We start from the raw sequence: 23132 nt of genomic DNA, 5'->3' as shown, positions 1-23132 counted from the left end.
CTTATGACATGTCTCACTTCATTCGCACATTTATACAACCCAGGGCCGCCTTAGGATGATCCTGGCTGCAGTGGTACAGGCCTTCCCACACCACTCATTAATCAAGATGGAGCTTTCACAAACTAGCATATGGGGAATCTGATGGAGGCACCTGCTCTTTCCACTTGGGTTCTCACTTTCATTTTTATCCTAAACAGCATATCTGGATATCCATTCTTGTAGGGAACTATATAGATCACGATACCTTGGTTTACACTGACATCTTAACTCTCAATCTAATACTACAGGATGCATTTTGAATTTTTCAAAGTTTGCCACTCCCAATAGAGAAAAAGTTCTAATATCTTTAGTATATTTACTTATTTAATTAATTAATCCTATTTAAAATTTTTTCCACACATCTTCACACTACCCGCAGTTGGGCTCTGTTCTTAAATGATATGACTGTGTGTGGTAATTAACTTGTTGGATTAAGGTGTGTATGTCTGTGTGTGTGTGTGTGTGTGTGTGTGTGTGTGTGTGTGTGTGTGTGTGTGTGGTGTCAGCACAGCTCAATCAGCAATGTGCTTGCTATGAAAGATGAGGACTTGAGTTTGACTTCCAGAACTGGTGTAAAAATTCTTGTAATCCCAGTGCCGGGGAGGTGGAGAGAGGTAAATCCCTGAGACTCACTGGCCAGCCAGTCTACTTGGTGAGCTTCAGAGCAATGGAGTTTAAAATCCAAGGTTTTCCTGTGGCCTCCGCAGTCAGGAACATGTGTTCAAGGGTGTGCGTACACACCTACCTCCCAAATGAATAAACAACTTGTGATTCGAACCAGGACACCTTTGGGTGCATCTGAGCTGGCGTCTCCAGAGAGGACTGGCTGAGGGAGAAGGACTACAGTGATTGTGGGTGATGGCACTGTCACATAGGCTGAAACCACAGACTGAAGAAAACTCAAACTGAGAGTCTAGATGTATCTTTCTTTCTTTTTTTTAAAGATTTATTTATTTTATTTATATGAGTACACTATAGCTATCTTCAGACACACCAGAACAAGGTATTGGATCCCATTACAGATGGTTGTGAGCCACCATGTGGTTGCTGGGAATTGAACTCAGTACCTCTGGAAGAGCAGTCAGTGCTCTTAACCGCTGAGCCATCTCTCCAGCCCCCTAGATGTGTCTTTCTTAAGTTGCTTCTTGTCAGGTATTTATCACACCTATGAGGAAGTAACTAATACCTCTTGCTTATTCATTAATTGTGAGACACTATGACAATATCCCTGGTAGAAACAGCTTAGGAAGAAAGATTTATTTTAGGTGGATTTCAGTCCATTGTAGCCGGAAAGGGATGGTGGCCATTAGAGGAGGCAGGGGATTACTAGGAAGCAAAGAAAGGGAGTACATGAAAGACACAGAGAAAGTCATAGTCCCTAGGGGCAAAGCATCAAAGACCCACTTCCTCCAGTTAGGCCCTGTGTCCTCCTCTTCTTTACCCCCATCCCGGTTATATCATCCTATAGCGAATTTACCAAGACAACATTCTGTTTGTGGGGTTATAGCCTTTGTGCCCACATTATAGAAGGTGCATCATGTTTTATTAATCTCATAGGTTTTCCTGAGTCCACTCAAATTGACAAGATTAATAAATATCACAACAGCTTAAACCAGAATGGGGCTGAGCTGCCGTCTCCTTTCCCATCTCCTTTTAGCCCTACTTAGTAGGTTTTGGACTGAATTACTCACTAATGAAGTAAGATAGGCTCTTGCTTAATTAAAAAAGAAAATTGTTATGGAAATTTTTTGTAGTTGTACAGAGAACATTACAGTGGATCTCCATATACCTCTCATCCAGCTTGAACAATTGCCATGTTTATGTTATTGTATGTTTCCTTCTTTTTCCCCTTTAGCTTGCCTTAGCAAATCTGAGACATTGTATTGGTTTATCTGTAGCAGGAAAGGCAGGGCTATCTTTATGTAAACTCTGGGGGCAGTGCAGCTGCCAAAGCATCTCCTCCTGTAAGAGGACCTAATTGAAAATTGCCTATGACACCAGCATTCCTGTGGAGGACCTAATTGAGAACTGCCTGAGAGAGCAAGGATTGCTGGTGCAAACAGTGCCAGCCAATCAGGAACTGCTGTTTAGAATAGATACTTTCTTGGAACCAATGGGGGCATGGGTGGAGGGTATTAAAGGAGCTTGCAGCAGTGCTCAGATGAGCTTGCTGCTGCTTTTCTCACTGCTCCTTGAGTCTGTGTCATTGAATCTGTGTAAACTTGCCCCCAACCATCAAGGGCAGGTTGGGTTGGGCAGAGAGCTGCCAAGTGTACAGGCAACACTCATCCACCTGCACAAATATTTCAATATAAAGTTCTGATGAATAACTTCAAAAACTGACAGAGACAGGAGAGATATCTCAGTAGTTAAGAGTATTTGCCGTTCTTATGGAAGACTTTTTTCTCTTTCTTTCTTTCTTTCTTTCTTTCTTTCTTTCTTTCCTTCCTTCCTTCCTTCCTTCCTTCCTTCCTTTTGACAACTCGACAAAACTAGAGTCACCTAAGAAGAGTGAAGCTCAGCTGAGAATATGCCTCCATCAGATGGGCCTGTAGACAAGTCTGTGTGGTATTTTCTTGACTGATGATTGATGTGGAAGAACTTCTACTGTGGATGGTGCCATCTCTGGACAGGGAGTCCTGGGATATATATGAAAGCAATGCAGAGAAACCAGGAGAGCACCCAGTAAGCAACATTCCTCTAAGGATCTTGCTTTAGTTCCTGCCCTGACTTTATAATGGACTTTGATTGAAACTTATAAGCCAAATAACCTCTTTCTTTCCCAAGTTGCTTTTAGTCACAGCAGTAGAAACCCTAACTATGACCAGACCTGAGTTCAGGTCACAACTGCTTGCAGCTCTAGGTTCAGGGGACCTGACATCCTTGTTTGGTTTCTGCAAGCACTAGCACACATATGACATTCACAAAAATCCATAAATAAAAATAAAGCTTATAAAAACAATAGTAACATTCTAACAGTTAAGTTCCCAATAGTTGCTTAGTATTGCTGAGTTCTAGTTTTCCCCAGTGTCTCAGCTGTATTTTTTTTTTTACAGTGTTATGGGAAGCTTAACAGAGATGATCATTGAGACGCAGTGTATATACAATCAAAGTCTTTATCCCAGCCAGCTGGGAGGGACCACACCAAAGTATTGAGGGTTCATCCAGGTGTGGTCCCCAGCGTCCAGAACATGGGGCTTCTGAGTGTGGAGACTTCATCAAAGCATCCATCTCCCTTGGTAGTTGTAGTGGGGACTTCACAGAGCAAGCAGTTCGAAGCAAGTGTCATGAAGAGAAGACAAGCAGTTAGTCAGTGGCAGAGAGATTCCACGCAAACAGGCAGCTACAATAAAGGCTTAGCTGGAGGCGTTTCCTGTACAAATAAGCAATTTCAACAAAGCTTAGGTAGCTTAGCAAGGACATCCTGATCTTCAGTTCCTAGAATAGCATTGGGTAGTTTTCCATGGGATACTGCAAGATCAGATTCCAGTTAAGCCTGGAAACAGCCTCAACAAGCATATAAGATGGAGGAAGCTTGCACCACCTCACCAGTCACAACAGTTGTTTGGTTCTAGTCATGATCAAAGTAAAGTTTGTCACGATACCTGGCAGATCTTCCTATTGGGTTTCTTTTAGTCGATGACAGTTCACCTTTCTCAGGTTTGGGAGTGTTAGTGTGTCAGGGCTGTAGAGAAACAGGAAGAAATGAGTTGGAATGGGATGTCCATGAGGCTGGGGACTAGAAAGTTTCTGGAAGTGCATAGAGGCAGCTTGGATGCTTGAAATGCATAAACATTTTTGCTGAAGAGCTGGGAATCTAGTTATTTGGGTAGGTTCCATAGTAGTGGCTATACTTGCTCTTTACAGCCTACAGTGTCTTAAGAAGTGTTGGGAAGTAGGGTCTAGAGTCCGGATTTGGGGTTTTTTTGTTTTTTGTTTTCTTCTCTCAAGTAGTTTGGCCTGGAGAGGGCAGAAAGGGAACAGCAGGAAGGGAAGCCCCTCCAGACAAGCTAGTTTCCTGCTTCTTTCATGTTTCTAAGACTTACCAAATTTCTTAACCTTTTCCCACCTGTATTTCCCATTCCGCAAAGTCTACTTGCCGGCCGAATTTTCATGTCAGCATTGTGACAACCACGAAGGCAAGCCTTATATCAGAAAGAACCAAAGACCCCGGGTAGCTTACTTCCTGTGCTTAAACATATACTCCTAGTGTGACCCCGGGTCTCTAATCCTTTCCTCAACAATAATGGGTTAATTTGGGAAGAACCACAGAGAAGAGCATCCTAGAGGGCGCAGGAAGTAGCTTGGGTTCCCACAGTGCTTCCTGTGCTCCACCAGCGTCTGAATGTAGTTTATTTGCCTTGGAACATCCCTTGAGAATATGTTTTGTGGGTTTAGGGTGGAGTGCAGAAGTATAGGTGACACCTCTGAAGCTTTGCTTTTGGGTGTCCCGGAGCACGAGGGGAGGGAGGAAGCAGATCTGAATTCCCATCTTGCGAGAATCTTCTGCAGATCCAGCTTGCAGCTAGCGTGAGCCTCCAGTTGGTAGAGAATGGCTAGAGAACCCGGAGCGTGCGCAGCCCTAAACGCTCCATCTGCAGAAGAGGGGACTGGGTTTCTAGTGGTGAAAGTGGAACCGGAAGAGGCCTCCCAGTTGGCAGAGGAGGCCAGTTGGCTGGGCAGTCCTGGGCCTGACCGCTCCCGCCAGCGCTTCCGCGCTTTCCGCTACCCAGACGCAGCCGGGCCCCGGCAGGCGCTGAGTCGGCTCCGCGAGCTCTGCAGACAGTGGCTGCGGCCAGACATGCACAGCAAGGAGCAGATCCTGGAGCTGCTGGTGCTGGAGCAGTTCCTGACCATCCTGCCAGGGGAGCTGCAGGCCTGGGTGCGCGAGCAACACCCCGACAGCGGGGAGGAGGTGGTGGCACTGCTGGAGTACTTGGACAGGCAGCTGGATGAGACACCTCCACAGGTAGAAGGAACAGGTTCAGACCCATAATGCCCTGTGCCTTTCAGAAACCTCAAGCAAGATCCAAGGGAGACATTGCTTAGAGCCCTCAAAGTCTCATCCTGTGCTGGGAACCTGAGGCAACCAGCGAACTGACCCAGGGTTGGGCCCTTCAGAATAGTTAATCGCATAAAGAAAAATAAAAGGACTGTGGAAGAACTCAGTCCTAGTGAGGCTGGGGTACAATGTGTTGAGCAGAGTGGAGGAAGGTTATATATGTATGTCTTACTCATGTGTTGAGTTCTTACTTACACAAGGACAGGTTTGAGCACTGTGGCAATAGAAAACTACTTTGTAAGTGACACACACACACAGACACACAACACACACACACACACACACACACACACACACATACACACACCCTTGTTGTCCTCCCATTGATAGTGGAGGAGAATTCTACAGCTTTCTTAGAGCTTAGAATCTATGAGTTTTTTCCTATCCAAATTCTTGTATACCATGTTTGAGAATTTGGTAGAAAACAGGGTGGACCTAAAACAAAACCCTTTTTGAAATTTTATACACACCAACAATGTGTCTCCATCATATTCACCAACAATTTCCCCCAGCCACCACATGTCCCCTTCCCCCCCCCCCCCCCCGTAACCTACCAAGTTCCATGAGTGCCACTCGCTGAACCATTGACTGATCGTGCTGTCTTGATCTGTGCAGTAACCATAGTGGCAGTGAGTTCATGAGTTAACAGCCATGTCTTTCCCAGAAGGTAACTGTTTGCTTTACAGTTCTCCATTCCCTGGTTCTTATATGTTTCTGCCCTGTCTTCTGTGAGGCTCACTGAGCCCCAGGAATCAGGGGTGATGTCCTATTCGAGGATGAGCACTCCATAGTCACGTATTCTCAGCCCTTTGACCAGTTATGAATCTCTGAATTAACTGCTTCTTACTGCATAGAAAAGTATCTCTGGTTATCATCGAGGACCACAGGAACTGACATGTATAAATACACTTTGGCCTGTTTTAGGGGATTTCTTTTCCGCAGCCCCCAGTGTCCTTATATCCTTGTCCATGGTTAGAGCCTTCTAGCCAGTGACCAGGAGACTTGGAGCCAAGGTTCCAGACGTGGAGTTGTTGTCCTGAGCTCTGTAACAGTGGGAAGCCAATTCAAGTCTTAGAACTTTATTCTCTGAAAAATATGTAGGACACTCTGAGCATCAAAAATCCATCAATGTCTGCAAGGAAACTAGACTTTAAGGAGGATGCACCGTCTACCATGTTCTCGGGTACATGGGTTCACATACTGCAGTTGAATTTGTAAGCTTTTAAAAAACCCTGTTGGGTAGAAACTATGCTTATTTTTTAGAGAAATGTTGACATTTTCATAAGATTTTTCCCATCCGCTTCGTAATGATAGAGGGACAAGGAAGCAAAGTCCTGGTTAATCATAGGTTCCCTAGATGATCTGCCTGAACTCCCATTGCAGCATTGCTCCTAATGTACTGTGTGACAAGGACAAGCTGCTTAAACTGGGCCTTAGTTTCTAGTTACAAAATTCAAACGATTCTAAAGTTCATAGGGCTCTGTGTATTTCCATGAATTAATATTTTTATGAAGCTGTTAGAATCAGTGCCTGATAATATAGAGTCCTCGGACAAAGTGTGATGGGAAAGTTTGCTTGAATAAATAAAAGTAAATGAATGGCTTTTAGGTCCCAACTGGGGAATGGAGTCGAGAACTTCTCTGCTGCAAGGTGGCATTGGTGACATCATCCCAGGACTCACAAAGTAGTCACTCCCAGGCAATGAAGTCTCTCTTCAAGCATGAATCTCAGGAATCTTTGGAGTGTTCACCCTTACAAGCCAGAGGTGAGCATGTTTCTGAGAATGTTTCTATGTGTGTGTGTGTGGTGGGGGGGTGGGGCAAGGGAGAGATGGATAGAGGGAAGGAGGGGGGAATAGAGGAAGACACACACACACACAGAGAGAGAGAGAGAGAGAGAGAGAGAGAGAGAGAGAGAGAGAGAGAGAGAGAGAGATTGAGAGATTGATCGATCTCCAATTCAGGTCCTTGCACATGCTGAGAACACTAGTACAGCAATAAAATGGTGACTATGACAGTGTTTCCTTTACAGTTCTGCACCGTCATTATAATTTTACACCAGTCTCAGAGTTCCTCATCACTTCCTAGCCACAGCAGCAGTCTTCGTTTGTGGTTCACTTAAGAGGCCTGGAGGATTCTGTGTTCTCAGACCCCTTCTAACCCATTGCTTTGCTCAGGCCCTTTATTGGTGGTTTTGTTTGTTTTGGTTTTTTGAAGTACAATTCAGGAAATGCAAATTAAAGGTTTTTTTTTGTTTTTTTGTTTTTTTTTGGTAATAATGTTAGTTTGGGTGTTTTGTTTTGTTTGTTTTGGGCAATGTTAGGGTTCCCGCAGAGGGCTTCGTCCATACTAGGCAAGTACTCTGCCACCATGCTACCACTAAACCCTTATTTTGTCATCTTAAATTATAATAAAGTACACTCTCAGTGATGGACATAAACACCAGGCTTCTGCCCTCAAAGACTTATAGTTGAAGGGGACAGATACAGCCTGTCATTAATGTGATGATGATATAACCTGGATTTTCATATTCATTCAGTTTTTCATTTCATGCTTGAAGTCATCAGTGTTTGGTGTGCTAATAATATTCTTTACTTTTCTCCTGATTTTTTTCTGACCCAAGACCCAGGTTTTATTTTATTTAAAAAAAGTCTAATTCAATGAGCCCTCATATTGAGTTTGACAATGCAAATCTTTGGAAGTTTGGAAACTTGTTTTCTAAGCCTTTTCACGTCCTAGACCATTATATATCATGGGAAGGGACTTACTCTCATATGTGTAGTTGTTTTGACTATTCATATATTCATACAAAAGACTTTGCCTTAATGTGTGCCATATTTCTTACCTTTGAGAGTTTGTTTTTGAGACAAGGTCTCTCAGTATAGCCCAGGCTTGACATGAACTGAGATCTTCATTGTTTAGACTCTCAGGTGCTTGGATTATAAGCATGTACCACAGTGCCTGGTTAGAGCTTTGTCTAAGTGGAGGTATGCCTTAAGACTCTTTAAACTGTTCGCACATACCTCAGTTTGAGAGTAGGAGACGGAGGTCCTAGTGGGATTAGCTGTTTTAGGAGTTCCTGACCTTGTCACCTGGGTTGGAAGAGCAGATCCATCTCAGAGGAACCTCTGTAGAGATGAAAGGTTTCCTATTTTAGCTCTGCTGTCCTAGTTTCCTTAGAAAAACCTGGCAGGCACTATCTGCTCTCAACATCTTTTCCTTTGTGTATTAGAAGAGTTTGCTGTGTGTCTGGTTTCAGAGTTACCGTGTTGGAGTCCTGTTAGTGACCAGTCGTTTAACTAACTCTTAAAACCCCTTGACCATTGCTTTGTTTTCTACCCTGCCAGTGTTCTGGTAAGTTTAAGTGAGATGAAGCAGATTCAGTCCTTTCAGGAAGAGTCTTATTCACATAAATTTTCAGTAAATGTTGTTTCCTTTTCATTCTGTTACCCTGGCATGGAAGGGAGGCTGGGAACACTTCAGGAAGTGGGCCACAAAGGAGACTCTGGGAATCCAGAAGTGTGCTTAGATGCTAACTATAATCCCTAACCTTTAGGGCAAGTGACAAGTCACAGAGGGTAATGTGGCTTATCAGAAGTATAGACTTCTTTGACAGCACCTCCAACATAGAGGCCCTTGTCAGTGATTGCAGGGAACACCATCTCTGACTGGAATAAGAAGAGCAGGGGCCAGGGCATAACACTGACTGGCCATGAATTCCTGTGAGTTACTTATTGCCTTAGTTTCCTATGACATGTTCCAGAAATACTTTTACTTGTGGTTCGTGTTGCTTTTGTCCAACCTTTCTTATCTAATCTTAGGCTTACATCTCAGCCTTCCTATTCTTAGGGACCATCCACCCATCACAGCACCTGCTTTCTTTTAGGCTTCTGCCTAAAGCCGCTCTAGAGAAGAGAGACATACAGAAATATTTTTAAGAGTCTACTGTTTCTAGACAGTTAACAGGACTTGTAAAGTACAAAAATTTATACTTTTCATGTTTTATTAAATGGTTTTTAGGACCTTTTATGTTGATCGGTTGGCCATTATGGATCATGGTCTTGGTCCTCACCTTTCCCCCACTTCCTTGTTTTCCATTTAATCTGGATTCCCATCAGGTTTCTTTCCTCACCAGCGTCCCTGCTGTTCCATTTATTTCCACACTTATTCCTGCATTTAAATATTTGTCCTTGGGATGCAGAGAGCTCTGTAAATAACATTTGCCTTCTTGCCATGTTCCTCAGAGCTTTCTCCTTGCAAAGCAATAGTAACACTTGCTGACAATTGTGTTTCAGGTCTGGAAATGAAGCCTGAGACCAGGGGCTTGCCTCTAGCTGAGGAATACAAGGAACAAAAGCCTGAGCAGACAGTGTGCTTCCTGGGTGAAGACACTGTCCAGATTCCTACAGGTACAGAAGCCAGTGAGCAGGAAGGCAAGTTACAGACAACACAGAAGAATGCCACGGGAAACAGGCGGTTCTACTGCCGTGAATGTGGGAAGAGCTTTGCTCAGAGTTCAGGCCTGACCAAACACAAGAGAATCCACACTGGAGAGAAACCCTATGAATGTGAAGACTGTGGGAAGACCTTTATTGGGAGCTCTGCCCTTGTCATTCATCAGAGAGTTCACACTGGTGAGAAGCCATATGAGTGTGAAGAATGTGGCAAAGTCTTCAGTCACAGCTCAAACCTCATCAAGCACCAGAGAACCCACACTGGAGAAAAGCCCTACGAGTGTGATGACTGTGGGAAAACCTTCACTCAGAGCTGTAGCCTCCTGGAACACCATAAAATTCACACTGGTGAGAAGCCATTCCAGTGCAACTTGTGTGGCAAAGCCTTTAGGCGTAGCTCCCATCTCCTGAGACATCAACGGATCCATGGTGATAAAGCTGCTCCGAAGCTTCTGCATGGAGAGACCTGGGAAGGTCAGAGTAGGGTGGCAAGCCTCGGGGATATTGTTGAAGCTCCTGAGACTTATCAGTGCAATGAGTGTGAGAGAAGTTTCACTCGGAGTAGAAGCCTTATTGAACATAAAAAAATCCACACTGGTGAGAAACCCTACCAGTGTGATGCGTGTGGGAAAGGCTTTACCCGAACTTCATACCTTGTTCAACATCGAAGAAGCCATGTGGGGAAAAAAGTTGTCTCACAGTGACCTGTAGCACACCTGCCAGACTTGGTGAGCACTTGCCAGTGAGATGAAGACACCTGGAGCCCTTACTAACTGCAGAAGAGAGGGTGTTGCCAATACACACTGTCCTGTGTTAGACATTATGGTCTGGCTGAGGTAGATTATTTCTTCTGTTTAAAAAGTAACTGGAATAAGACTTACTAATAGGAGGATGTGGGGGTGTTCTCTGGATGAGATAATGCTGAAGTGTTCCCACTCTTTGGATTTACAAGGACTTCCAGAACAACTGTCGTCCTTGGCTGGCGTATTTTTCTCCTTAGTGGATGGTTCCAGATTTTGGAGTGTACCTTCTTTACTATTTGGTTGTCAGCTTGAATTTTTCATGTTTAATCAGATTCTTGAGGCCTTGGCTCCTCTATTGTGCCTTGTGTAGAGGTGCTAGTAAACATTTACTACAAGAACTGATCAAAACTGGAAATCTGTGTCTAGATTTCTGAAGAAGTTCTGACTTGTAGTGTTTGTGTTTGCATCTAATTGGCTAAGGTACTAGAGTCTGAGTCAGCCCTACAGGTTTCATACTAAGTACAGAATGTTACAGAGTTTGAGTAGGAGATTCTGTATATCTTTATGAGGATAGAGAGTATAGTAAGAATGCCTCAGGCAACTTCTGAAGATGTAGGGAAACATCCACGCCCAGAAAACCTCCATTACAGCATACTTAGTTTTTTTTTTTTTACTTTTTACTGTGAACGTTTTCAGTTAGGTAAATAAAAAGCAATCTTATTTTCATGGGACAAAATCTTATAGTTAGGATTTTTATTGCTTTGAAAAACACTATGGCAAAAAGCAACCTGGGGTGGGTGGGTGTTTATTTAAACTTACAACTTATTTGTTACACGCATCACTGAGGGAAGCCTGGGCAGGAGCACAACCTACGGAGAGCAGGAACCTGGAGGCAAAACTGAAGCAGAGGTTATGGAGGAGTGCTGCTTATGGGCTTGCTCCCTAAGGGCTGGCTCCTGATGTCTGGATCAACCTGCTTTATTATAGATCTCAGGACCTCTAGCGTTGGGGGTGGTACCACCCACAGTGATTTGGGTCTTCCCACATCAGTCATCAATCAAAAAAAAAAAAAAAATGGCCCTTAGGCTTCCCTGCAGGCCAGTCTGGTGGTGGCATTTTATAAGTTGAGGTTCCCTCTTCCCAAATGACTCTGTTTTGTGTTGAGTTGACAGAAAACTAGCCAGTACAACAAATGATACAGATGATGTCAATTCTATAATGCTCAAAGTACTGTTACTTTTCTAAGGGCTGTGACTACAAACACAAGAAAAAGCAACTTTGATTTGAGATGATACATTATGGTGGTCTTGAGGAAGGAGTGTTTGGGAGAGGTGAAAGAAACTACTCATAGTCAATTGGGGAGGGGGTACAAGCTGACAGCTTTGTGTTCTGCTAGAGATGGCTCTCCAGACAGCTCTGTAGTTAGCTCTTGGCTCTGTAGTCTGATCAAGACATCTTCCTGTTAGAGACAGCTCTCTCGTGCTAGAAAAAAATATTCTTGGATTTTTCCAACCAAAATCAGAAAAGCTACTAGAAAAAAAATTTGGGGGGTTTTCTGACCAAAATCAGAAATCCTGTTAAAATAATTCTTAAAGAGCTGAGTTCTCTTTCTAAGCAGTTCTCTCTGGTAGCTCTCTCTTGAAGACCAAAGCCCAATCTTATTTACATATCAATTCAGTCATTTACTCCAAGATCCCTTTTGATTATCCCCATGAATAAGCATTTTATACCTTAGCTACTTGATTCTTAAAAAAGGACAGCAAGTAAATTTTATTTTTTAAAACACAGCAAATGAATTCAAAGATCTGTCTACTTTTGTAAGCACAAACGATAAGGATCCAGCTCTGAGATCACCATTTCCACCTCTCCTGGACCTGAATTCTCTGTCCCAGGATAACCTTGAACTTGGGAATCTGCCTGCCTTTGTAAGCACAAACAATAAACTTAGCTAGGTAGGATCTTGCTCTGCCATCACCACTCTCCAAATATCTTTATCTCCTTCCTTAATATCTTTCTAACAAGCTGGTTTACAGTGAAGCTGGTATGTGAAGCCCCTCATATAATTTATATTGCATCCGTATATTTTGCATAGTTGAGAAATTATTTATTTTGAACTCTTGTTTTCAGAGTTCTTTTTCACAACCTTAACAACTATCCTGAAGGTTATAGTGTTTACCATTTTTGCCAAGGACACAGACATACCTTTGCCTCCTGGAGTCATGCTGTCTCTGGTTACCAAGTAGTCATTAACCTTGGCAGAGATGACATTCCCCAATAACCTTGGCAGGAAGAATATTTCCTGAAGGAGGAACATAAAGTTAATGTATATATTATACAAACAATCCTCATGCCCAGTGAGAGACTAGATATTTTGGGTTAAGACTCCATCTTAGAGAACATGACCTAAGGTTGAACTCAAGTTAACTAACAGGCAGATTCCTAGTACCAGTTTCCAGGTTATTCCCCCAACAAATCTGCACCTCCAGGTTACAAACCTGCCCCTGAAGCTTCATTTCCTAACAACCAGCAATCAGGAGGAAAGCAGAAGTTAGATTAATGGTTTGGCTCCATGCTCCAGCCAATTATGTTAAAGGCCATAAATGACCCCCCCCCCGAAATCTGATGTGTACCAGTCTAGAAACCCCCTTGTTTCTATAAATGCTTGCCTGAAATTAAGCTTAGGTCTGCCTCTCCCATTCTCCTGCATCAGAGATGGCAGTGTAGTCCAAACTCAAGCTTGTAATAAAGAGACCTGAATGCAATTGCATTGGAACTGACTCCTTAGGGGTCTTTTGGGGTTCATGAATGCTTTCTGGCACAACACCAGCAACTGTCAACACTTGTGGAGGCCCATGCCCTGCTGGCCCTGCTCCAGGGGAGGGAAACTGTGTCAGGATGTCTCTTGCACATGGCCATGCAGGATTTGGTAGTGGAGAAGGCATGAGGCGTAAATGTGAGACAGCTGGTTGCACTGTATCTGTGGTCTAGAAGCAAAGATCAATGCTGATGTTCTAGCTGGCTTCCACGTTTTCCCCTTTTAATTCATTCCTGGACCTCTGACTGTCAGATGCTGCCACTCATGTTCAAGGTGAGTCTTCTCTCCTGGATTAAAACAGTCTAGATTCATCCTCACAGATATGCCAAAAACTGTTCTAGGTAAGTTAAAATCAAGTGAAGATGGAAGATTCACACCAAATATTTACATTCTTATTTATTCTTCAATACACTGCCTTGCAGGTTGAAAATGGAAGAACAGTAAGTGATGGGTAAGGATATACTAAAACTCCAGTGGAGACTGTCGGAGGAAACATGTCTTCTAGGAAGCAGGTTGAGAATCTTGGACAGTGCCCTATAGTATGAACCTAGGAAGTGAAGTGCTGTGAGTTAATCACGAAAAGTAAGGTTTTTATGATAGCCCACATAGTTCATCCAGCTCATCTGTTTTCTGAAGACTGATACCTTCTCCTCCGGTTCTTTTTGTGAAATGACTCCATGCTTCAGCAAATCATCAGCATGGTGTTCTGTCTGTCCACAGCACTTTTTAAATTCTTGCTTGGAAGTCTCACAGGCTGACTTCTGGCTTCCAAAACTTAAGGGCTCTCCTTTCAGTGATGTTCTATAATCTCTCTTTGCCTTCACTGTCCCCTCATTTCTGCCTAATTAAAACTAGTATAGCCTTCCAAAATTCTCTAGACTTATTCATGGAATTTTCTAGTATTTAATACCTTTTTCTTACTTGTGCTGTCATCATGAAGCAACTAGCCAGGCCCTTTCTTCCACTGATATTTTTCAAGGTTCAAAGACAAGTTGAGACATGGTATAAAAGTTAAGGAGATTTAAAATAAATTATGTGCCAAAATAATTTTAAAATATTTGTTTATTATAGTCCTAAAACTTCAACATTCAATTTCTTATGGACTAATCAGCATAAATGAGTGTTTATGAAGGCCTTTTATAAATCAGAAAACATGGTGCAAGTGTAACTTACATTAATAAAGAAGCCTGTGCTTCTTTTAGGCTTTTGAGCTTACAGCTTCTCTGTAGAGGAGGGAAATACAGAAAAGTGTCTTTAGAGCCTACCATTCTAGACACTGAAATGTAAAAAGCCACTTTTCATGTTTTACTAAATACTCTTTACTAATTTTGTGTTGAGTGGTTAAACATTCCTTTTATTTTCTGAAACTAAAAGGTGACATAGCCTATCCACTTTCTTTTCTTTTATTCCTTGTTTGTTTGATTATTTGAGTCAGGCCCTTTCTATGTGACCCTGGCTAGCTTGGAACTCACTATGAAGATCAGACTGAACTCACATAGATCTGAGTACTTGGATCAAAGGCATGTGCCCCAATGCCTGAATTAACATATCCATTTTCTGTCTCCTATTTGAGTTATAAATTGGTATGGTACCACATCTTTACTTGGGAAGAATGGTAAGACATTTCAGTAACCCATCTAAATTTCTTTATTTTCTCATTTTTAATTTTTTTCTGGTACTGGACATTTAACCCAGGACCTTGAAGTGCTCTACCACTGAGCTATACTCTCCCACCTCTTTTTTTTTTTGCTTTCTATTTTGAGAAAGGGTTTCACGAAGTTGCCTATCCAGGCCTTGAACTCACTCTATGGCCTAGGCTGGCCTTGAACTCACTTTATAGCCCAGACCGGCCTTGAACTATTGATTCTCCTTTCTCAACCTCCTACATAGCTGGAATTGTAGATTGATTCCACTGGACCCAGCTATATTTCTTCTTTTTTTGGCAAGGAATTTTTCTCTGTCTCTTCCTTTACTAGAAAAAAGAAATAGGAGTCATAATTTATCTCATAAGGTCATGAGCATGTAGTTATACAAACATGAAGTAATGTGTGAATACTCTGAAAATGCACATTGGTAAAGAAATGGAGATGAATGAACCTCTCAAACATCTATTAGACGTGCTTTTGCTAATGGTAAAGATTGTGTTAATAGGTTTCTTTTTTTTTTTTTTATACACCATGGACTTTTATTCAGTCATAAAGAAAACTGGAATTAGGAGATTTGCCAAAAAGTGTGTGGAACTGGCAATGGTTAATAGGTTTCTTATAGCTTTGTGATGGTGTCGCAACACCAATCAACCTAAGATATTTGAGATTGAATTCAGAAATTTCTGTCTTCTTTCTTGATTAAGAATTGAACACCAAAAAGCTGGGCGGTGGTCGTACAGAACTGTATGTAATTCCAGTGTTTTATGGGGTGGAGGCAGGAACTTAGCTCCATAGTAAGTTTGAAGTCAGCCTGGAATATGTGAGAGCTTGTCTCACCCACAAACACCCACAAAAATACGTCATATACTCTTACCTAGTCTGCATTTTCTTGTTATGAATTTGGGTAATTATCTAAACAATCTTATAAATTTTTTCCAAATCCTTGAGGTATTATTCATTTGCTTACTTATTGCTTTTTGTAAAACCAGTTTACTCCATGCTTAGTCCGTTGTTAGATTCACATGAAGCAATGCACTCCCTCTCCCAGCATGTCTACAAAGCTCCTCCTCTCCTTGAACATTCAGTCTGTGTTCTGTCTCTTCCTGGCCATGGACGTGCCAACTTGGGCTTTTCTGAGATCCAGTTCTTAAAAGTACTGGATCTCATAATCTGAATTTCATGTATATATGAACATGTACAAGGTTAAAAAGGAGAACACTAATACCATTAACTATTGAAATACCATTAAGACAAATACCACTAACTATTGAAAATGCCTAACCTAAAAACATTAAATAACCACAGTCTTTCTGGTTTAAAAAAACCCAAGACAATGCCAAAGTCAGCAGAGTCAAAGATGAGAACACAGCTGTCCCTCCTCAGTTCCATCCCTCCAAGCAGCCACTGCCAATGTTAGTTAGGATTTTTGTATGTATCTTCCTGACATTTCTATCATTTAGCTTTTAATCCCAGTTCATGTTAACATTTTCATCTCATGTACTGTGTCTTAGATCTTTAATTGATCATAAAAGTTACATTGAGTGGCTGCATTAAGAATCCATGTGGCCTGTGCCCCATTCTTGGTGTCACCCATCCACCTCTGTTCTTTCCTTTCTCATTCTTTCATTCTGCTATAAAAGTCATCAGGGTCCTTAGTAATCATACTAAAGCAAGACAAAATCAATGAAAGAGGAATCATTACTACAAAAATATGATTACTTTTGCTCATAATTTTATCGTGTCAACCATAGTAGTGGCACTGGATACGCTTAAAGTTTGTTTTGTCTAAGCAGAATTCCATTGTTTATTACTGAGGCAATCCTGATATTCATGGCTGCACTAGGCTTACCTAAGGACAATTTCCTTTTGCATCAAAGCAGGCAGGATTCAGAGCAAGGCCTCTGAGTAGGACCAGTAAGAGTTAATCGTAACAATCTCTGGCCGCAATTTGTCTTATGTTGTCCTGACACCATTGTGAAGACTTTACTGTTGAGTGAGTGGGCTCACATCTTCAGCAGTCTGATCCCTACTGACCCCAGTGCCTTGCACAACCACCTATAGCCAAGATGCGACAAACAATATTGTAACATTTATTCCTCAGTAAAATAATGAGATGTCTGCCTAACTACCCACATATGAGCCCCATCCACACAAGAGTCAGCCAATACAATAGAATAACTTTTCTTTATCTCCTGTAAAAAGAGCTTTCCCTCCCAGCAGGTGTGATCATTTCTCCAAGAACTTGCCCACCAAAGCTTTTGAAGTTCTCTTACTAAAGTCTCCTTTTCTGTCTTTGGTGACTTCATTCACAGCAGGATCATCACTAACCTGCTACTGCTGTCCCCAGCATGGTGATTAAAACAGTGAAAAAGCATTTATGGACTGGTGGAGGTTCCATGATTATATTTTAACTGTAGTTAAAAATCTGTAGTTCTATACATTTCTTTAGCTATTCTCTCCAACCTATTCTTGTAAGGGCATTAAATAAACCCACGCTTCACTTCCTTTTCTTCCACATATGTAGCTAGTCATTAAGAGCACCAGCATGAAGAGATAGCAATATCCTCACTGCTTTCTACCACATGCCATGTTCACTTGTAAAGCCCTCTTACAATCTTTTTGACAGCCATATAACAGGAGTAGATGCTCAATCACTGTTAACCTGGAAATGGTGTGCAGAATATATTATCCTCTTCCATTCTCAACATCTATTTGCAACAAGCAAGCATGATTTTCCTATTTGTGGGTACTTCTCCAATGTCTCATAGGCAGTTGGTTAGGCTATGTAACTGGCACATGTGTGTTCATCAAGAAGGATAACTGTAGTGCCACCCAGGAGTTAAGTTGGCAGCACACTGGCCTTGAGGTAAAGACATGCACACAGTGCCTCCCATTTCCTTTTCATAGATGTGCAGGATTTATTGTACAGATATACTTAGGGTATGTCTACATATGGGAGCCCAGTGGTTTTAGTCCTTTCTGTTTATAACCAATGCTGAAACTAAGTTTCAAGCACACCTCATCTTACTCGTGTATGAATTCATCACTAGGACACAGTTCAAGAGATAAAGATTATTTGTGTTTATTAAAGTTCTATGTACTGTTAACTTGATTTTCAATGAGGTGGTATAAGTGTGCTCTGTAGTAACATAGATACATACTCCAAGTATTTTTTTCAATTAGGAGTCTTCTTTCCCACTTAACTGTAGCTTGTGTCAGGTTGACATAAGACTAAAATCAGGATGCCAGAAGTACAGGAGAAGGGAAAACTGAGGAATTGCATCTGGAACACATAGGTTAGTGAGAGTCCAAAGTGGCAGGATTCTACCAGCCTGATTGCCCAGTTCCACTGGGGAAAAAGACAGCAACCTTTACAGTTAGGGTTTCTTTCTTGTAGTTATTCTGTAGTGTGTGAGTGTGGGCACATGTGTGTGCATGAGAGAGGGAGGGGGCTACATCAGGTGTATTCCTCAGTTACTCTTCACCTTGTTTTTTGAGACAAGATATCTTACTGAGCCATGATTGGCTGTCCAGCAAGCTTCAGGGGCCTGTTTAAAAAGCACTGGGATTCCAAAGGTTCTGAGGATTCAACACAGGACCTACAAGTAGACCATGGACCCACTTCCCAGCTTTTTGTTTTGTTTTGTTTCATCCTGAGTCTGCGCCTTTGTGCTGGCCAGGCGGGTGTCAGTTTCCTTAGTGCTCTTAATGCTCACTCTGATTCCTGCTATCCATGCCCCAGGGATTTATGTTTTTATTCATTTATTTTTACTTTATTGATGTGCCAAATTTCCCCCACAAAAGGCCGAGAGAGAAAAATAATGTCTTCCACCTCAGCCATCTTCAAAGGAATCTCTTTCATCTGGATTGATATCATCTGGGGCAAGTCTGTCAAAGATTCTCAAGCACTGTGGTCAGAGGCTTGTACAAATGATTCCTGAAGATGCTCAGTGGCAGAAAATGTGAAAATCCATCTATATTTTCCTACAAGAAATTAAATTTGCCCCTCTGACAAAAATAAAACCTCAGAATCACAGAACCAAGGTGGCTGTGTCCAGCCTGTGGAAACCTGCTGGTGTGCCAGCTGCAAGGTCAACAGGAAGCAGCATCTCTTGTCATACTGCAGATGTAAATCCACATGGACCTCTTCTGCTGGTGACTGTGGCATCCTGAACTCATTCAGCCATAGCATAGCTGCCTGGCGTCCCCAGAGCCCAATGCTAGGAAGAGAATGGTGAAGCCAGTTCCTGCTTTAGGCTCGCTCTATTGTAGCAGACAAGAGATTGCTCAGAAACCCTCAGAATGAACCCAACAATTACAAAAGGCTCCACTCCTCTCCTCTCCTCTTTTCTCCCCTCCTTCTTTCTTCACAATCATTCTGACTTACCTACCACCTGAATGACCCAGTAGCTCAAATATTGTCAGGTTATTATTCTTTTCTAGTGTCTATCTTGCTCTCTGCTGTTGCCTGGGAGAAAAGCTTAGAGTGATTCCTTTCTGCAGAGTTGGATGTTGAAAGGTGGAAAAAACAGTTCTGAGGAAGACTTGAGCACAGTGGGTCTCAACCTGTGGGTCACAACCGCTTTACAGTGGTTACATATCATATATTTACATTATGGTTCATATAAGTAACACTTACAGTTATGAAGTAGCAAGGGAAGTAATTTTATGTTTGGGGGTCACCACAATAGGAGGAACTGTTTTATTAAAGGGTCACAGCATTAGGAAGGGTGAGAACCTCTGATCTAGCAGCTGGATAGAGGCCATGAATCAGGTTTTCAGAAGTAAGGAAAAGACAACAAAACTTTAGCAATACAACTGAGCAAAGTCAGTTGAAGCTAAAAGCCATCCTAGAATCCCTATTGCTGACCTTTCGAGGAGAGGACAAGGCTCTGATAACCACCAGAGTGAAGGCTTTGAATCTTCCGTCTTTGCCAGCATGTGCATTTGCTTGACTCTGAGTTTGTTTGATTGTCATTACACAGTTCACAATGTGTATAGCCTGCTATACACATGAACAGTAAAGTCCAGGCTGGCACAAATTCAAGCAAAACCTCTTGCCTTAGTATGTGGTTAACAAAACAAACATGAGACTGGCTCTGATTTGGACATTTATTTTTCCTCACATAAGACAACAACAAGTGTTCCCTCCACCCACAGAAGAGTCAACCTCACTATGCTGCTTAGTTTTTGTCCATTTTTTAGTAACCTAGAGTCATCTAGGAAGAGGTAATCTCAATTGAGAAAATGCCTCCACCGGATTGCTCTAGGCAACTCTGGAGGGCATTTTCTTGATTAATGACTGATGGACCCAGCTCACTGTGGGTATCACCCTGGGAAGATTGGCCTGTGCTGTATGAGAAAGCAAGCTTAGCAAGCCATGGGGAGTAAGCAAGAAGGAAGCACTCCTCTATGGCTTCCACATCAGCTCCTGCCTTCAGGTTCCTACCTTGACTTCCTGCCCTGACTTTCCTAGGTGATGGACTACAGCTGTAAGATTAAATAAATCCTCCCTCCACCCCCAGCAAGTTACATTTGGTCTTGATGTTTCATCACAGCAATCAGGTCAAACTAGAACACTTACCATTAAATCTTGATGATTTAACCAGCCTGGTTTATATAGGGATTATCAAATATGTCTAGATATAAGTTGGACTACCACTTTAATAAGAACTCAGAATTCCTCATCACTTCTATAATGGTGGTTGTTTTGTTTTGTTTTTGTTTAGGTAATTTGTAGCAATGTTAGATATAGATCCCCCTATAAAGGCTGCATAACCAAGTATACTCTGCTCTCTGTTCGGCTTTGTTCACTGAGCGTATACATGTACAAAACTCCTAAGGAGATAATGTAACAACACTGAATAAAGAAACAGACCAAAGGTGCAGTACATACCCTTGTAGATACTATATATATACACAACATGGTATATCCAAAATTATAGGTAGAAATAAAAATGTGAGGAAACATATTATTTATTTTTCCCTTTTGAAGATCAGCCAAGAAGAAACTGTGCAATGCTGATTTTCTTTGATTTTTTTCAGGAAGAAATCTTCAGTATCAACAAGGACTATTATATGGAATTAGCTTTTCTGTTTTCAATATTTCTAAGAGAAGCACCTGTTTTTGTTAAGGCAAGGTCTGCATACAATGACAGCTTAAAAGTTAGCAAAGATCCAGGTAAGATGACTTGTATCTCTTCCTAGATATCCAGGGCTAAGGAAAATCCTGTAAGCCAGGAGTTCAAAGCTAGCCTGTACAACATTGTGAGACCCTATGCAAAATATAACTGAGCATAAAATTATTGTAAAGCGTAACTATCAGAAACTGTAGCAAGAACAAGATTAATCTGATTTTTGTATAGACACACACAGAGTTTCTGTTCTTGGTGGGTTTAAAACTGAGACTCCTTATGTTTCATGGGCTGATCTGGAAGCCACTATGTAGTCTCAGACTAGCCTTGAACTTGTGCAATCTTGTCCTGGCTCCTTTGCATTAAAGTTTTTTTTTTTTTTTTTTTTTTGGCAACACATCTGTATAACTCCTTACATAATTTTCCCAGTTCCCTTGAGTGTTTATGCAAAGCTTTTCTGTGATCTTCAATTCATTTGAGTCTTTTTTTTAAAATACTGGAAGTCAAGTCTTAGCAAAGTGTCAAAAGAACAAAACAAACAAACACCACCAGACAAAGCTCAGGGGAAATGGCAGTACATCTGACACCCAAGCTCCAGCCCCAGTCTCATGACCTTCTTACGCTCTGATCTTAAATAATTAGTAAGTCTCACTGGTCTCCACCTGTGATTAGCAGGACCTCTGCTCCTTTGCAGAGTTTCTTTCTGGGGCTGAACCTTCTGTGGCCAGAGAAGGCTGATATCCCTAGTGAATTCTCTGAATCATATAGATACATACCTTCCTACTTTGAGCTATCCTTTGATTGTCTCGCTGTCTCCCAATCCTCCACACTGGCCACTTCTAGAGGGCGTGCCATGGATGAATTGACATAAAAGGTTAAGAGTAAGGAAGACAGATGGGGTTCACTTTGAACTTTGGCTCCTACTATTTCGGTGATGTTGGATAAGCCCCTTCAAGCCAACAAGTCTCTATTGCTTTGTCTAAAAAGAGACAGCAATATGTGAACACGGGCATCCGAGGATGAACATTAATCCAATTGCTGGAACAGTCACAGGAAAGGACTGGAAGTTGCCTGTCTTTCCGGAAACTTGAGGTGTAGGATGCCTTTCTTTTCCCAGTGACTTCGAAGCTCTCAATTCCTGTGTTTTGGATAACTATGCCAATAATCTTCATCCAGCTATGCAGGGTCAGCCCATGTATAGTCTTTGGGTAGTGGCTTACTCCCTGGAAGCTCTGGTTGGTTGGCATTGTTGTTCATATGGGGTCTCAAGCACCTAAGCTCTTTCAGCCCTTTCTCTGAGTCCTTTAACAGGGGTCCCATTCTCAGTTCAGTGGTTGGCTGCTGGCATTCGCCTATGTATTTGCCATATTCTGGGTGTGTCTTTCAGGAAAGATCTACATCCGGTTCCTGTCAGTCTTCACTTCTTTGCTTCATCCATCTTATCTAGTTTGTTGGCTGTATATGTAGGGGTCACATGTGGGGCAGGCTCTGAATGGGCGTTCCTTCACCCTCTGTTCTAAACTTTGCTTCCCTATTCCCACCCAAGAGTATTCTTGTTCCACTTTTAAAGAAGGAATGGAACATTCACATTTTAGTCATCCTTCTTGAGTTTCATGTGTTCTGTGCATTTAGGGTAATTCAAACATTTGGCCTAATATCCACTTATCAATGAGTGCATACCATGTGTGTTTATCTGTGATTGGGTTACCTCACTCAGGATGATATTTTCTAGTTCATTCCATTTGCCTATGAATTTCACAGAGTTATTGTTTTTGATAGTTGAATGGTATTCCCTTGTGTAGATGTACCACATTTTCTGTATCCATTTCTCTGTTGAAGGTCATCTGGGTTCTTTCCAGCTTATGGCTATTATAAATAAGGCTGCTATGAACATAGTGGAGCATGTATCTTTGTTATATGTTGGGGCATCTTTTGGGTATATACCCAAGAGAGGTATAGCTGGGTCCTCAGGTAGTTCAATGTCTAATTTTCTGAGGAACCTCCAGACTGATTTCCAGAATGGTTGCACCAGTCTGCAATCCCACCAAAAATGGAGGAGTGTTCCTCTTTCTCCACATCCTCACCAGCATCTGCTGTAGCCGGAGTTTTTGATCTTAGCCATTCTGACGAGTGTGAGGTGAAATCTCAGGGGTGTTTTGATTTGCATTTCCTTTATGACTAAAGATGTTGAACATTTCTTTAGGTGTTTCTCAGCCATTCGTCATTCCTCAGCTGTGAAT

The 23132-nt window shown here is 42.0% G+C and overlaps 1 protein-coding gene and 1 non-coding gene across 2 annotated transcripts; one reads left to right on the top strand and one right to left on the bottom strand.

Moving 5' to 3' along the window:
* The first annotated feature begins 4341 nt into the window (after positions 1-4341).
* On the top strand, positions 4342-10697 carry LOC116883664 (zinc finger protein with KRAB and SCAN domains 3-like). Its single transcript, XM_032884860.1, has 3 exons — positions 4342-5008; positions 6710-6866; positions 9396-10697. Exons 1-3 carry the CDS (start codon positions 4592-4594, stop codon positions 10256-10258), a joined length of 1437 nt encoding a protein of 478 aa, XP_032740751.1. The 5' UTR covers positions 4342-4591; the 3' UTR covers positions 10259-10697.
* A 1146-nt stretch (positions 10698-11843) lies between these two features.
* LOC116884137 lies at positions 11844-11906 on the bottom strand. The gene has a single exon (XR_004385858.1). It is a non-coding gene; the product is annotated as a U7 small nuclear RNA (small nuclear RNA).
* Between the last annotated feature and the right edge of the window lie 11226 nt (positions 11907-23132).

The sequence above is a fragment of the Rattus rattus genome, chromosome 14, assembly GCF_011064425.1.
Source record: "Rattus rattus isolate New Zealand chromosome 14, Rrattus_CSIRO_v1, whole genome shotgun sequence".
Taxonomy (NCBI): Eukaryota; Metazoa; Chordata; class Mammalia; order Rodentia; family Muridae; genus Rattus; species Rattus rattus.
This window is presented reverse-complemented; position numbering and strand designations above follow the sequence as displayed.